A 16,944-nucleotide genomic window follows, 5' to 3' on the forward strand; every position below is an offset into this window, starting at 1 on the left:
GTCCCATGGCTGTGCTGGTGGATAGCAGAGTGGAAATTTCCCTGTGCACCCACCCAGAGATTTTTCTCCTTGGTCTCAGTGAGCAACTTCAAAACGGGTGAGGAGGCTGGATCCTCTAGCAGAGCCTGTGTAAGAGACACAGCAGCTCTGTCTAACAGCTTCTCATACCTTTTTCCAAGGGGAACAGTCCATTTCAAATGTAAGGAGTAAGTTTTAACAGTGAGACAATAAGTCTTTCTTCTTTTCTACCAGTTGTATCTCAAAATGTGTTTTGAATTGTAAATTACCTTTAAAAAAAATAAAAAATCCAAGGCCTTGGAAATCTCTGCTGGAATACAAATATCAAAGTAAACTGACAAATAAATTTGAGCTTCGGTGCATTAGGAAAGAAGCTGTCTTCGATAAGCATTCTTGTTCTTTACTTATCTCCCGTATCTGCCAGTCTTACTGGGGGTCCTTTCTTGTAATGCTTTCATATCACAGATATCAAGAAGATACTTGGCAACCTGTGAGCAACTCTTTGTGTTTTCTGAGAGAAGTTTCCTTTGCCATATCTTTGACTCAGAAATGGAGGTATATTTCTGTACTAGTCTGTGTTTCAAAGGGTGTCCCAAGAGCCACCGTTACATGGGAAGAGCCAATCTCTGCTACTCTGCTTTTCCCTACCACCCAGGGACCTCAGCCTGGTTAAAGAGACTGAGCTGTAATTGCCTCAGGACCAGCACATCCCTTTCATGCCTCAAGTTTCCAGTGGCTTCTTCTCATGGCCACCCCCATGAAGCAGAAGGCCACTGGGAAAGCAACAGAAAGTCTTCTGTGCTTCAGATTCAATGAAAGCTTGTTTCATTGTGGAATTAGTAAACTAGTAAATGTTTTTCACTGTTTTTCACAGATTAATGCATGCCCAGGAATCCTGGACTGGACATTTAGAATTATTCAAGGGAAGGTTGCAGACACAGCTTCCTCTTGCAAACTTATTTAACGTGGGGTATTTCAATGGGCAAGCTTTGCTTTCAACAAGGCTAAACACTTAAGGCACGGTGCTGAAATCCCTTCTACTTCAGAAAAAGTTTTTAAAGACACCAAGGAAAAACATGGAAGTGAATGTGACTATAAATTGAGCAGGTACTTGAGTGCTACTTTGAATTTGTGTGGGCTTATACACTATTTTAAGTATGGTAAGGCAATAGGCCCTTTCTCATTGATTAGGCAGGGTCATAACACCAACGGAAAAACCTGACCTGCCCAGTGGTTTGGTGCAATCAGTTCTCCTGGGGTTGGTATCTACACCCCGGCATGCAGAAGATGGCTTTTCACCTGTTCAGCAGCTGATTTCTCTTCTTTATGCATTGGCTCCCCTAGCTGTGCACTGGAGGAGGAACTGGACTCTCTGGGCAGCTCTTGCTTCATAAGCTTTACCTCCTCTTTTAAGTGTCCTTTACAGTTTCAAGGACCTGCTCTGCATCTGCACTGATGGTCCTTCCCCAGCAGCATGAAGAGACCTTTCAGAGCTCTGCGGGGGAGCTGTGAGATACACGGCAGTAAGGTTCTCCGTGACAGAGTGCATCTTACCAAAAGTATTACAGGTTGTTTTGCATGGGCTCTGCCCATTACAAATTTCCAGCCCAATGAGTTATTTACCTTACCTTGCTGCACAGCAAGCACAGAAAAGAGCAGGGTGCAGCCTCTGAAGCAGGGTGAGCCAGGAATCTTTTCCTACAGTTTATTTGGCCACCCAGGCTTTTCCACATGGTGGGATGTTCTCCAGTGCAGCAAAGGACTCCGCATTGGATAAAGTTCACTATATCATGACAGTTGCATTCAGCTCCTTATCTGCTGTCTGCTTTAATCTATGGCCTATAAGTTTTCAGACCCTCCCACCCATTCCTGGCATTTTCAAGGTTGATTGAGAGTCCCTCAATAGTAAAGGCACTTCCCTATCTTGCTGTCAGTTTAGCGTTCCTGGGGGCTTAGACCTGTTTTTCCCACGCTGGTTCTGTCTATGCATATTTCCTCTGCACCCCTTTCTTTTCTTTTTTTTGCTGCCCCTCCCCACCACACACACATTTTTCCTCTTGGACTCTCTGGCCTGTGTTTTGCCATTCACATCTCCCCTCACCGTGTGGGGAATGTTTTCTAAAGGCCCTTGCAGACCTCTTGCAGACACTTATCACATCACCTTAAAGTGAAAGCTGACATCTTTTTGTGGCAGCGGGAAAATATGCCTTGTCTCAAAGCCCAGTTTCAACCAGGTCTCTCCATGCACCCTTGCACTCTTCCACAACCCATGTTGCCCCCCTTTTTCTGAAAACTCTAGTGTTTGCAAGCAGTAATTGCATTTCCTCACTAACAACCCGTGAGCTGTGTGTGTCTCTGCCCATCTTTCCTCCCTTCTCAAAGTTAAGTGAAGCAAACAAAAATTGTTTCTTGTCAGGCTGTCTTTACTATGTGTCACCTCTCGACCCCCCGTGGTGAGCCAGATGCTGTGCAGGTCTCACAGTCACGGGCCTGCCAACCGGGTCAGTCTGTTGGCCTATCAGGGAGGAAGCGATCGGGTGGTGCAGCGAGCTGAAGCGTCTGTCTTTTGTTTTTCTTTTTCTTTTTCTTTTTTTTTTTCTTTCCTTTGCTTTGCTAAGGTTGGATTTGTGAGGGGAAACTGCCGCCGAGTCCGTGTCATAGAGGGAAGAGGGACACGCTGTCCTGGTTCAGCAAGAGTTTATGTGCTCTCAATCTTTCCTGAAGTTTCTATCTTGCAGACCCAGCAATTTCCTGTTTCCTTCTTGAGGGCCCTGATCTTCATAGAGATAGTGCCAAGTGAGAAAGCATTGTCTTAGGGCCAGAGAGTAATTCCACTAACTTGTAAGCACTTAATTCCAGCTGCTAGCAAAACAGCAGGCTCCTTAAATGATCTCCTGTGAAGGTCCCAGGAATCTCTTACACTGCATGTTATTTGTGAAGACAGAGGCTGAAAAAAATTTTATAACTAGATTGAACAGCCAGTTTAGCATATTACATCGCCAAAGCAATGTGAAAAATTCTGAGCAGCCCCATGAAATAGACTGTAAATGCCTCCTATAGAGATTTGTGGGGTTTTTTTTTCTGTGAGGTTTATTTGTTGGTGTTGGTAGTTTTTTTAAACCTTTGGTACATTCAGAGCTACGTGGATACAGTTTAAGCTCTGGAACCATTAAGTATGAAGGACATGAAATACATCCTTCTACACGCCTGGTAAAATGGAAATTCTTGTCTGTTCAGAAAGGGGCTAGGTTTTGGTTGCTCTCAGGTTTTGGCTTCTGTTCTCCTTGAAGATACCCATATAGCTTTTGCTGCCCACAGTTATGCTGGAACCAGCAGTTTTCCTCATTCAGTGCAGTACAGAAATGCCAAGGTTTTCTGCAGTTACAAGTACTTCGCAAGTCAGGCTCATCGGGGAAGTCTGAGTGAGTTGAAGAGGTTCAGTACTCAGTGGGAAGAAAATGTAGGTGGTTTAACTGAGATGTAGAGAGTTTAAGTGCTACAGCCAAGGCTACATGGGAAATCAATCTACCCTGCAGATCAGGGCTGGACATCTTTAAACTGCCCGTCAGCATGTCAAGAGGGAATGGGATTGTGCTTTTAAAGAAATGAATGAGCTTCAAGTGAGGGAATGTGAGTTAGTAAAGCTGACTTTCTTCTGGGGCACACACTTCGTCACCCCAAAGCTCGCTTGTGTGTGCTCTCTCTCCCTGTCCTTCTCTCCCTCTGTCTCTCCCTCACTCCATGCAGGTCCCTTCCTTTTCCATTGGCATGAGCTGCAAGTAGGCTTTGCTCAAGCCTTAGTCCCAGAAAACAGTGATAAGCAGAAGTATTTGTTCTGTTCCTCCCCAGTAATTTACTCTTTTTGTTCACAAAAGGAGACTGGAAAGGTCTCCACTTGCAGTCCAATAAGATGACATATTTACATCCCGTAAGGGGCCTTCCAGTGAGAATGGCAAAACTTCCTTTGTGCTGCTTGACTTTGTCTCCATTGAGTCATAAGCATCTCACTAGTCACCTTGCATGACTTTGAGCGTGTCCTCTGATTTTACACCAGCTTTGCAGAAACTCAGTTCAAAGAGGCATGGATAGTATTCTGTTTAGGTTGCAAAGCCCTTCCCTCTCAGTCTGGGCTCAAGAGATCCCTTAGGGCTCCTCTCAGCAGACTGCCTCACCAGTGCAGGGCCTGGGAGTCCTGCTGCTGTAGCCACTGAACTTCAGATGTTTTTTTGGAAAGCAAGAGAGAGAAGGAGAATGCATTTTTCTGTTTCAGGACAAAAAAGGGTCAGAGATTCCCCAGGTAAGCTCAGAATTACATGAAGTTGTGTTTCCTTGGTATGAAATGATCTTAAGGTAGTTTTACAGCAGTAATGAAAGTTTTAGAGAGTAGTTTTTGAAAGATGCAATAGCTCCTGTTTTTCTTCTTGTTAATGGTTTTAGGCAGTTTCTGTAGATGGGAGCAGATCTCATTGTTTTTCAGTGCCATGTGAATATTTGCATTAGTGGGGACTTTGTTCATACTGCCTGCAGTTGCTTTTTGAAGTTTGGTGTTTCTGCATTCAGGGTAGAAAAAGAAAAAAAAAAGGTAGAGTATGCAGTGTTTTCAGATGTTCTCTCATGTATGCTATTTTCAAATTTCATTACAGCGTGTAATTTAGTCCCTTCAGTAAGCTAGGGGTTTGGTACAGGACTCTCGAACAAACCAGCTTTTCTTGTGCTTGTGTAGCTGAGGAAAACATTACAGAAAAGAAAGGAGGTACGAATTTTGACTAGGTGGATAAAGAACAAGGCACAGATACGTGGTCTACAGCTGTGCTTTACCTCACCACTGCCGGTCAGTCCCACTATACATCCTTCAAGCCCATGTCTGCTAGAGATGTATGGAAAGGCAGTGTTTTAGGGCTGGTTATGGGCTGTATGAAATGGGCTCTGATGAACACCTGCTCCCAAACACCACATTTCTTCCGTTACATGGCTTTAAGTGAAACCCAAAACCATAGTGTTTCTTGTATTTAATTTGCAAAATAGACTTACAGTGCGTACACTGAATACTGGCGATATGCCATAAAAACTGTGCATCCTTTGCAAAGAAAAAATAATATCAGAATTAACTCACTGGAGACTTTTTTCCTCCCCTCACCCCATGGAGTTACAAAGCCCAGGCAGATTGGGACTACACTGCCAGTGGATCAGTAATGCAGAGAAAATTCTCGTGCAAGATTTATACAACGGTTTTGAACATGCAATGCCAAAAACGCAAATATGTGTAAAGCCCTTGTATCATGAGATTTCTCTGAGAGCTGCAGATTATTCCCGTCTCTAGTAATCAGTTCAGAGTAATTGCTGCTATCCAAAGCTCACTTACATCAGTTGGGAAATAACTGTTACTTTGAAACTCCACGGTGATCTGCTTTTGATTGAGCTGCTGCTTAAGAAAAAGCAGTAAGCAAGATGATGAAAACAATTATAGATAGCTACAAGTCCACTTGCTACTATATCTGCCTTCATAATTCAATTTAAAACATTCCATTAGCCAGCAGGGTAGCGAAATGTTTTTTTGTCAGAAACGCTGCAGACAATATTGCTTTTTTTTCCCTTCCAAATTAATGCATTAGCTTTCTGAGCTCGAGGACATCCTCAGAGTGCTTGTCTCACTTGCAGGTTGAAGTCTTTTAATGAGGTAAAAAGACACAATGGTGGATAGGGTATCAGCAGGAATAAGCTTAATAGTGAGTTTACCTGTTAAGGCTCACAAAGGCTTCAAAATGTACATTACTATATAGATGGGATTCACTCACCCACATTTGTCACATCTTAGGTCTTGGTATGCCGTAGCCTGTCAGGTCAGGCATCTCCTTTGGGCTAATAATCCAGGCTTTTTTCAAGCCAGTGAAGAAGGAAAGGCTCTTCCACAAGGCAAATCTCCCCATCCTAAGATTCATGTCAAGGATGGTGGTCAACCCACTGACATCAAGCGTAGACGACCCTTCACCGCTGAGCTGATGGCAATCTGTTGGCCAGCCTTTTGTCAACACTGGGTGCAAAGTCCTGTTTGAACCAATGCTAGCTGAAGGAGTGTCAGACTACTCTTAAAACATGACCCCTTTTCCTGCCTCTAGACAAGGCATAAATTTATCCTGGTCTGAGAGGTTATAAATCATGCTTTGAGGGGCCAGGAGAAAGGAATGTGTTATTACGAGGAATTAGCACTCCATGTTTGCATTTCATTAGCTCTTAGAGGCCCCAGTCAAGATCAGGATCTGGGGAGATGTGACACAATGGGTGGGTGCAACAGTGAGAAGCAGGAGGGAGCTTGAGTTTTGGAAGCGGTCATAGGAGAGCTTTTCCTGGCCCATCAGAGGAGGGCACCCCATGCAAGCAAGGCATTATGGAAGAAAGAGAAAGAAGCTGGCATGCTGGTGATTAATGGGAAAGGAAGGAAGAGGTATGAGAGACGTTAGCTGTACAGGCAGATGGGATTTTGATGGAGTAAAAGGGGGGACTTAAATATCCCAGTCACTATCTCATGTCTCATTGAAACAAGAGAGCTAAAGCCACTCTGAAAATGGTGCCAGCCAAGGTGGCCCATTCTCCCAAGTGCTGAGTGCTAAAAATGCAGTTTTACTTGGAAGATGATGGGAAACACATGAAGATCAAACGTGACGGGGACTACTTCATCCTTATTCTCAGAAAGAAGAACTCGAAATGTATAAGTGGTATTTGTTGCTAGCCAATCTGCTAAAAGCATGTTTTGTTTGGATTCAATGTGTGCAGCAAATGGTAGACCGTCACGCATCACCTACTGTAAACATGCCCTTGGGTGCCTTCGTGTTAGAAAAGGCTTTGAATATCAGACAACTTTTGTGTAGGTGCTTGCAGCTTTCTAGTCAACTCCAGTGGAATCAGTCAGTAGATAAAAGCATTGTTCCACCTCAGGGTAGAATCTATCTTTCAGAACCAAAAATATTGGGATTTGTTCAGCACTGCAACAACATTTCTTACTTCTCTATGTCTGGAGATGGCTAAACAAAAACCATGCAGGAATCTTCCCCAATTTTTACAGATGACAGATAGTTACTTCAGTTAGTTTTAGCCTTTTAAAAATTAGGGGCATATTCTCAAGAGCTTAAGCTTGCTCTGCAGTCAGTGTAGGGAGACAGACACCATCAGAGGGGTTGAGCTGCTTTCTGTGAGTGGTGGAGAGCGCCTTAAAACTAAATGATTCAATTTTAGGCAGATAAAATCAAGTGAAATGAATAACCTGAATGACTTGCCAGAGGTCACATAGCCCATCAGTGGCATGGTTCCTGAGCTGAGAACTGACTGCTGTCCAGGCTTCAAGCATGCCTACCCTGTTTTGACAGAATTTAGAGCAAAACTTATCCAAACTAGGGGGCAACCTGAGATTGTAGTTTGGGTCTGCAGCTACAGTCTAGCAGGTACATGCCTGACTTACGTTTAAGTCAGCTCATGGAGGTGGTTTTGCAGGCACAGAGCAGCATGAAGAGCTGAGGATGTAATACAGCCTCCCCATCATCTCTGTTGCTGTTAGCTGGTTTAGGGCAACCTCAGGTAGATTCACCTTACACTAGTAGTTACCAGCAATGACTGCAGCGGGGACTTTTTGAGCACTGTCTCTCCTATAGTACTGCTCCCTTTGGTCAGGGCACTATCATTTCCTTGACAGACACTGCATGGGCAAATCCTAAGGCACGGATTTCACATCCTACCCTGGCAGCCTCTTTAAAGGTTGCTAACTAAACCCTGCTCCTGCCTTCTCCAGGTATTCCCTAAACGCAGCAGGGAGTAAGCTAAGAAACACTGCAGGCACAGTGGTACTTCCATTTAATAGAATCATAGCATTTTAGACACGTAATGGTGTCTAGCAGCACTGGTGTCCCAAAACTGTTATAACTTCATGCAGATGAGCCCATCTGCAGGAGATGCTAGGTGGGCCTCCAGATCAAAGACTCCTGTGGACAGAAGGGTGGCAATCATATATGCACAGGAAGGGAAAATGCCTCCAGCCCCCCTGTCCTCTCCCTCCCTACAGAGTTGAACTAGAGCAGCCACAGCTCTCGTTATGAACCGGGGAAGAGGCATTCAGCATTCAGCTGGTCACCCTCTCCCCTAGGAAGAAGGCAGTGGCTAGACCGAGGGGTTCAGTCCCGAGGGATTGAATCAGCACGGGGCCTCAGGTTAAGCTCCACTGAAAAACACCTACTTCTAAGCAATGCCAGGAAGAAACCTCATCCAGGGCCTCATTTTATTGGGCACTATATCAGATATATACACAGCATATATCTGTAATGACTCTCACACCCCAAAATCACTTGAATGCAATTAATGCAATGTAAGTAACTGCACATAAATTATATATTTTTAATGAAATACACGAGTGTTGCAGAAATTTAAGGCTGCTTGATGGACAGGGCTAGTGAAATCCTCCCTTCCTCCCAGGCTGGTTATAGCGTAGCATATCTCTGAGGTATGCGTTCAAACTCCACTCCCTTTGTTGATCAACAAAATACAGGGTCAGGTAATTAGAGCTTGTGGTAGCAGCAGACAGAGAGCTCAGAGGACTTGCCAGATCCTCCCTGGCCTTACTCTTCCCTCACATACAAATACACTTACCAGTCAGGAAGAAAAACTAAGCCATTCTGATCCATATTTTCACTCTTGTCTTTTCCAGCCACTTCCACATCTACAACTGGGACAAGTCATCTCACGAAATGTGACATAAAGCAGAAAGCCTTCTGTGTAAATGGGGGAGAGTGTTACATGGTTAAAGACCTCCCAAACCCCCCAAGATACCTGTGCAGGTAAGAAATCCTATTTGCTTACTTCGGTGGAGCCACCAGGTTCCAGAAATGCTTTTTCTTTAAAGGAGCACCTGAACAATTTAATCTCTTGTACTTGCGGCATTAGATATTTCTTCATTTTTAAGTATGTGGATGTGAAAATAAACTACCAAAAATGACCTCTGTGTTCCATATGTGAGGCATAACAGAGACTAACCAGGAAATCTTCCCATGTGATACTGGCACAGCAAGCCCCATCGATGTTTACATTGCATGAAGTAACACAACTTGGGCCTTATGTTAGAAATAATGAAACAGATACTGTAAACTAAATACACTGCAAATAGCAAAAAAAGGTGCGTGGATAACTGCATTGGATAAGTACCCTTTATACAGGACAAACTGGTTATTTTTATCATTGGCTGTAGTAACTGAACACTTTCTGATGAGACTGGATTCACAAGTGGAGTTTTTGCGGTTGTGTTTAATTGCATAAAAACCAATGAATGTCATGGTAATTGGTGGAGGTTACTATTTCTTGTGAGGATCTTGATTCAGGAAGTCATATAAAGGGTGTGCTTGTGCACCTTTGTCAAGTCCTGGCCTGTGCCTTATTGGGCTGTTGCAATAGTCCATTATGTTGGAGAACATCCATGAAGAGCTACAGCACTGGAGTTCACCTCCTGCCTGGTAGCACATCATGTAGCATTTACCTCTGGAACTGAACTAGTCATAGTGAGTTACTGCTTCCCTCTGGCTTGAGAGGGAACTCAGCATTTAAACCTTGGGAAACGTCCTTGGGACCTAGCAGGACTGAGCGGAAAGGGGGCATTTTTGTGAGGATATTGCTGTTTTTCAGACAGACAAGAGAGAGCTATCAGTAAAGACTGTCATCTGCTGTAACTGCATAGATTTTCAGTCTTCTAGGACTGAAAATCAAATGACACTAATTGTAAAGATGACGCCGGTGGGTGAGTTAGGTGAAGGTCTACGATGCTTTTATTAGGCCGGGAAGGCATAGACTGTTTGTCTCTGTTGTTAATTTAAAAAAAAAACCAACCACCTAAAAAACCGCACAAACACCAAACCCCACAATGTTCTGCTTAACTTGCGAGTTTTCTTTTTTTGTAGAAGGATGTTACCTGTACTTTATGAGCTTTGCTTTGCTTCGGTTTTTCACAGATTGCTCTGTTGCTGAAAGTAATGAATATTTCATTGATTTTAGAATCATTTTTAGCTAAAGTGAATATGGAAAAGTTACTGGCTCTGGTGGGTTGGATTCTTTTTTGAAAGAGAGAGAGAGAAAGATTTGTCTTAAATGTACATGATCGTTGTAAGCCAGCAATGCAAGATGAGCACTTTGCTATGACTCTCTAGGGCATGTACGAGAGACTACCTGCCTGTTTCAACTTCCTATCCAAACACCGCTCAGAAAACTCCAGGGCACCAGAGCTGAGCATCTAGCAGACTTGCTAATAATTAGCATTGTCTTGACAGTTTCAGAGGTATCCCATTTTCACTGGTATGGGTACTTGGTTTTTTTTCACATTCAGAGATCTGACTGTGTTTGTTCTTTGATGTTATAGATTGGCTAATTTTTTAATTAAATATCTTGGAGACACTTGAATGAAGTGGGGATTTTTTTCCCTCTTGTAGACAAGAAATAACCTGGAGTTGAAAGAAAAGGCAATTCCCAAATTTGGCAGATGTGCCTCTCTCTGGGTGGCCCAAGACCTATTTGGAAAAAGCATCAGAGCTGTAAAATCAGAGAGGATGAATCTCATTTACAGTAAGGCAGTGGAAAAGGATTCTTGTCCTGAGGACAGTCAGGGCCACTGCTATTTTGCAGGGCCTTTTGCTATGCCCTCTAATACTTGCCAGAATTGAAACTTTATGTTGTGTAGCAAAACAGGACGCAATACAGCCACATAAGAAATAAAAGTGTGAGTACTTGAAAGTGGGTGTACTGAGAAACTGAAGAGACAAAATACGGTTCTCTTCTTATTTCATTAAAAATACAGATGTCTACTTTTAATTCTAGTATTCCAATGTTAATTAAAATAAGTATCTAACCAGTACACATTGCCTCCATTGTTCTGAGAAAATAAATCTTCCCCCAGAACATGCCTGTGGAAACAGAATGCTTGAAATATGGTACTTGCTCTTCATATTTCTGCCTCAGTAGCAAGTTCACATTTTTCCATATGGTCCATCTGTTGAGAGCAAAAACAAAATTTCTAAAGCATGAGCCATATCATTCTAAATTGGTTTTATCCCTAACCAAAAAAACATGACTCAGATTCACAACAACCATGGAATTTTCCAAGTGATATCTCTGGTTTTGTAAACCCCCTATTCTATTAAAAAAAAAGGAGCTCCTAAATCCATCTTCTGTTAAAATATAGCTATGTATTAAAAAAAAAAGTGTTTTGTAAAATGCGTAGTATAGTGATCCAGACTGGATCAGACCTTGCTCTCACGGGTACTGGTGTGAACTTCAAGAAAATTCCCTGCTTTCAAGAAGTAACCATGTGAAATACTCAAGAAATGTGTGAAGACTTAGTAATGCGTTGTACAGCTACATCTATAGTAGCATGTATGTTCCCTACATGTATGTTAATTATGGCCCCAGACTGAACAAAACAATCTCAAAATATGAAAGATTAAAAAGGAAGCTTTGAGACTACTTAAATAATCTGGTGTATAAAATTTTCAGAAGTTTCATAGGAACACGAATCACATTTTTAAAACATCATAGACTTTGGAAGCCTGGATGTTACTGGCTTCGTATGAGACTGAGGTTCCTAAGTCATTTCTGTTCAACTGGAAATGTGTCCCCAAGTTCAGTGAAGACAAAAAATCAGATAGCTTCTTCAATAAATACAAAATTAAGACCAGAATTCCTAGCGTTTGCTTCTTACTTGAAGAGAAATCTATATGAATATAATATCTGTTATGCTTTTTGAGTGTTCTTTTGAAGAATCCTACCATGAAGGCCTTGCTGGTCTGACTAATTGATTCCTTACTCTCAGAGATCATCTTTTCTAGTGCTTTTGTTGTTACTGAAGAAATGAATTTACGTCTGAATCTCACTGGATGAAAATAATGTTTCTCTCTAACAGAAGGATGCTGCTTCTTTTCTTAACAGCAAAAGAATGAATTACATACTTTTTAATGATATAGCCGTCTTCTATCTCAGTCTTCATGTAAAGGCCTTGGTGGAATAGAAATTGACAGAAGGTTCTTGAAAACAGCAAAAAGAGACAATTTGTTTCCACGATGCTAGCAAAAGTTCCAGAGATATTCATTTAACATGCAGGATAGAAATACTAGTTCTGACTTAGGCTATGAAATGGACTACTAAATATGGAAGTGTACTGTACTTCCCATGAAAAAAAAACATTCTCCCATTTGCTTATAGGAAGCGGATGAAATGGAAACGTGAGGTCCTGATCCATTCAGCCATTCCTCTCCTGCCAAAAAACAGTTTGATGATACGCATTTGATGTTCTGAGAAGTGCCTTCTCAATGCATGCAAATACTGCTCTTTGCAACTACTGTGTGTAGAGGAAGAAAGCAATTATTTTAGTATATGTGGTTTAGTATTGTGGTTTCACCCAGTTAATACAATTAATAAATAGTCCAAGTAGCTTTCTTTTAGGCAGAAAGGAAATTATAAGGCTCTCGCAGCACAAAAGTCTACTTGTTGCCCTGAGTTGCTTGACTCCAACTTTTGCTAGTGTCATAAAAGAAAATGGTGCATGGGTGATGAACTAGAAAAGACAGACACAACAAGAAATAACGTCTGGAAACTTTGAGTAGGACAAGGTGTTTTGAAAACGACACCATCGCAAGCTGTTTGTAAAAGCACAGTCTACAGTAAACAACCTGCCAAACAGCACTGGAAACAGTGCTGCGCTGCATATCTGAGTAATAAAATGCCTTTAGCATTCACACGTAATCATAAGCGGACAGGCTCATCTCGGCTCTTGTCTCAGCTGGCCCACCTTGGACCTGTTCTCAGTGGCAGGTGCTGCAGTCCATTTGCTGACAATGGTTTCAGAGCAAGTATAAACACACTTGAACTGTTTCCAGTGCCATCTCAACAGGGCTGACCCTGCTTGGTCTGGAATCGATTTCAGCATTGTCTGCACCAGTGCTCGAGTTGTTTTCATCACCTCCACAGCTGCACCAACATCTGAAAACAAGCACAGATGAAGCAAGCAACCAGAACCGGCCAGTGGCAGGAGCAAAGCCTGAGGCTTTTAATCAGCAGCATGTTCATTGGGTTGGGTTGAGCCTGATGAACAAGAAGTAGAGGTCCCTGTGAAAAGAAAGCCAATGCAGGTGTGAATGCCAGCTTTCCAGGGGTGGGTATTTAACAAGATCACCATAGTGCGAAATGAAACTGAAATCATGGGGGTAGAACATTTTTACTCTCATTCAGTAACACAGATCAAAATGCCTTCTATCAAAGGCATTTTGCATTCTATCAAAGGCACAAGAAGTCTTCTATCATGCCCAGCAATATCACCTTTTCATGACAGAGTTATCCTTGTTGCATTTTTCTCTGCTGAATGTATCTGTGGAGACTGGGATCTCTCCACACTGGGTACTTATCAAAAGATGTGACCTTAGCTCTGAAGAACATAAACTCCCTTCCTTAATAAGCAAATGTAGCATTACAGCAAATCAGCTCCAAAGAATCATCTGCAGATCCTCAAAATATACCTTTATTATAGAAAAAAATCATTCCTGCATAGTTTATATGAACAAGAGACTAGTGTTTATGCCTGACACTGGTCCTCTGTAAAAGTGCTTTTCTGGAAGTCCCACTTGTACAAGGGCAGCATCCCTGACCCTTAGGGCTAGAGGCAATTGTGGAGAAGTGGAATTTAAAAAATCAGGACAGCCTTCAATGCACGTGAAACTCAGGTGAATAGAAGAGGTGGAGGATTGTTCTGAACAACGTGCATTTGCAAATAAGAAGGCTTTTTGGACCCTGGCGAGTAAATGATGAAGCAGTTTGAAAAGGAGGCTAGCACCAGAGCAGCAGCAGGAGAAAAAGAGGGGGAGATTCTTGCATCATGGCAAACTCATGGAGAGCATCAGAAAGACAGGCAACGCAAGTGAGATGTATTTTAGGAAGCAGATATCAGGTAATTTCAGGTTACATGCCGAGTAAGACTGGACAGAAGAAGGAGGAGGAAAGACGATTGAAAATCTATAGATGTTTAGTGTGGTCGACAGTCATTCACACTTATGTCTGAAGCACAGGAGCCTGTATTTCTATGGTGGTATTTTGGGAGCATATGCCTGAGCTCTGCCCCAAAATGGAGAATAAAGGTGAAGGAAGAATTGACAGCCAGCAGCAGAAGAAAAGACAGGCAAAGCACAGAAGAGAAATTCCTTCACTATGACCAAGGGGAAAGCTGCACTGAAGTTTTCTGCAGAAGAGCTTATGAACTGAAAAGGCGGACAGCTGTGGGGCTTCAAATTTTGAGAGCACCTCTGCCCTCTCATTTATTGACTGGACTGACTATTTTTCCATTTGTCAGCCATGTTGAATATACTTCCTGCCTTTGGGTTTGAGTTTGTCTTCTCACGTTTTGGAATTTTTTTGGCTTTTCTGTGATTGCTGTTTTAACTATTCCCCTTCAAAGGAAATTACTGGAAGACACAACATGCCATTACAGAAATAGGGAAATCCTGGTATTTTCATAGATTTTATGTGACTGGTGAAAGCAGCAGTGTAAATTGCTGTTATACACTGCATTGCAAATTTAAAAAAACCTCAATCTGGTCCCTTCATGAGGTGGAATTAAGCAATGAGCTGATACACATTTTTGCTAGCCCTGATTCTTCTTTCTTTTACAAAACAGACAAGCAAAAGACTTCCTAGATTTTTTCTCTGGTGGATTTTTGCTGTAAATTTTACAAAGTGTTATCTTCCGGAAAGGTTACACTTTCTTTCCCCTTTTCTGATCATTTTTCACTAACACCTAACCAGGAGGCCACTTAATGCACTCCCATCTCCGTAGGCCAGCAGATGTCAGTCTGTTAGTGCAGTGGTTTTGGTGTACTATTGCTTATCACGTTTTTGCCCTTTAGGTGCCAACCTGGATTCACTGGAGCAAGATGTACTGAAACTCTGCCCATGAAAATCCAAAACCAAGAAAGTATGTTAAAATAATCTGAACTTTGCTTTCTTCCCCAACTACAGCAACAAAATCAGTAGTACTTGGTGTTTTCACAGTTCAGCTGGAACCGGCCTCTTTACACACTAATTTATGACCTGATTCTCTAAAGTAAAATCTGTACACCATGGCATTATTGACTTCCAAAATGTTTCTCATTTGTGTGATTTTTGATCTTTCCATCCATTCACAGATGCATTTGTATTGCACATACAGGCAGCTTTTTTGTTTGGGAGACTGCTGTAAAGTGCAACCCTAAAAGAGCAAACTCACGGAGATGAGTGATGTACAGATCTTGCGTCCTCGCTGCCTTGTGGAAAGTGCATCCTAAAAGCAATTTGGGAATTTGGAATGGTGAATTTCTGTCTCACATCTTGAAACACACTTTGATCTGGATTGGTTTGGTTTTGGCTGGTTTTTCGGGGAGGATTTCTTTTCATTTCCACAGAGCAAATGAGTTGCTCTCAACATCTTGAGCCATTTTGACACGCTAAACCGAGATTCAGTTTCTGAAAGTGAACTCACCAAGTCATATCAGTTCACACTGAAGGAGCTTCTTTCTTAGCATATATTCACCTCTTCTCTGTTCTCTGTTTTTTCTCTACCATTTTTTTTTGTTTGTTTTTCCTCTCAGGTGCCCAAATGAATTTACTGGTGATCGCTGCCAAAACTACGTAATGGCCAGCTTCTACAGTACGTCCACTACCTTTCTGTCTGTGCCGCAGTAGAAGCATGCTCAGTCGGTGCTGCTTTCTTGTCGCTGCATCTTTCCTCCAATTTTTTTTTTTTAATCTGTAACTAGATTTGTTGCCTAAGGCCTAATATTGATTGTCTCTGCCTGTTGCATGAAAATGATAACAAAAAGCAATTGCAATACTCTCCTGGATTGTTTGGCATTGAGGTTATGGGGAAATGCAAGACTTAGGAACACTGTGAAATTAACACTGAATGGTGTGATACAGACTCCCCACTGACATCAAGCAGTAAAGGTGCAAAAATGACATTTTGAAAATGTCACATTTTATTTGCCACAAAAAGCTTATGAGTCTCTATACAGGGCAGTACTCCCCCAACAAAGGCACAAATCCTCTATTTGCATATATGAGATTTGTATTCAGACCTACAAGTTAAAGGTAACTGACATGCTTACATCGTTTCTAATGAGCACATGCCAGGCAGGATCAAAGTTCTTCACCCTCATTGTCCAAGTTTCAGGGGAAAGAGCACAGAAAGAAAAAGAAAAGGGGGAGAGACAGCATAAACAATGGGGTCTGACATATTGTTTTGTGGGTAACAGGTGCAAGAGATCGAGTATTTCAGAGCCAGATTAATTGGCCAAAGAAATGTACCAGACAGACACACACACACATACACATACACACATACACATACACACACACACGCGCACGTGCGCGCGCCCACACACACACACACACAGAGGACACGGTCTGTGTCAGACTGCTGGTAGAATCAGCACTGCAGTCACATATCTCATAAGCTTTCCCATGGAGGGACGGGTTAATTATTGCTACTTGTCAGGGAGGAAACAGAAGGTACACTGAATATTTATTTTCTCTCATTGGCTATAGCAAAGTCAAAGGTAAGATATACGAAAATTGCTTAGATCTTACATTTTAATGCATGTGTACTATTCTTAATTAATTGTCGCTGGCATCAGAATGTACTATGATCTAAGAGCAGTATTATAGGAACTATTTTTTTGATGGATTACTTGCCAGCACAGAAATATTTCAGAGACTATAGGCTAGCTTAATTTAATCTCCATTAGTATATATAACAAAAAGCTGTTAGCATGTGCTGGACATTTTGGAGCCTGAAGAGATGCAAAGGTTTTCTCTTATACTGATGGATGAAAAATGTCCATACATAATTCATACTGCCCATCATGGAAGCTACCCATGTAAATCCCA

The 16,944-nt window shown here is 42.1% G+C and overlaps 1 protein-coding gene across 14 annotated transcripts in view; it reads left to right on the forward strand.

Annotated features, from left to right (window-relative positions):
- NRG1 (neuregulin 1) overlaps positions 1-16,944 on the forward strand; it is a 522,383-nt gene that overhangs the window by 479,313 nt on the left and 26,126 nt on the right. For 13 of the 14 annotated variants that reach the window (XM_076361763.1, XM_076361764.1, XM_076361765.1 and 10 more), the window contains 2 exons: positions 8,708-8,837; positions 15,648-15,706. In XM_076361763.1, the coding sequence (XP_076217878.1) occupies positions 8,708-8,837; positions 15,648-15,706 (189 nt within the window). Of the gene's footprint in view, positions 1-8,707; positions 8,838-14,927; positions 14,996-15,647; positions 15,707-16,944 lie in introns of all 14 variants that reach the window. The other variant, XM_076361760.1, reaches the window with a different exon arrangement.

Source organism: Aptenodytes patagonicus, chromosome Z (genome assembly GCF_965638725.1).
Source record: "Aptenodytes patagonicus chromosome Z, bAptPat1.pri.cur, whole genome shotgun sequence".
NCBI lineage: Eukaryota > Metazoa > Chordata > Aves > Sphenisciformes > Spheniscidae > Aptenodytes > Aptenodytes patagonicus.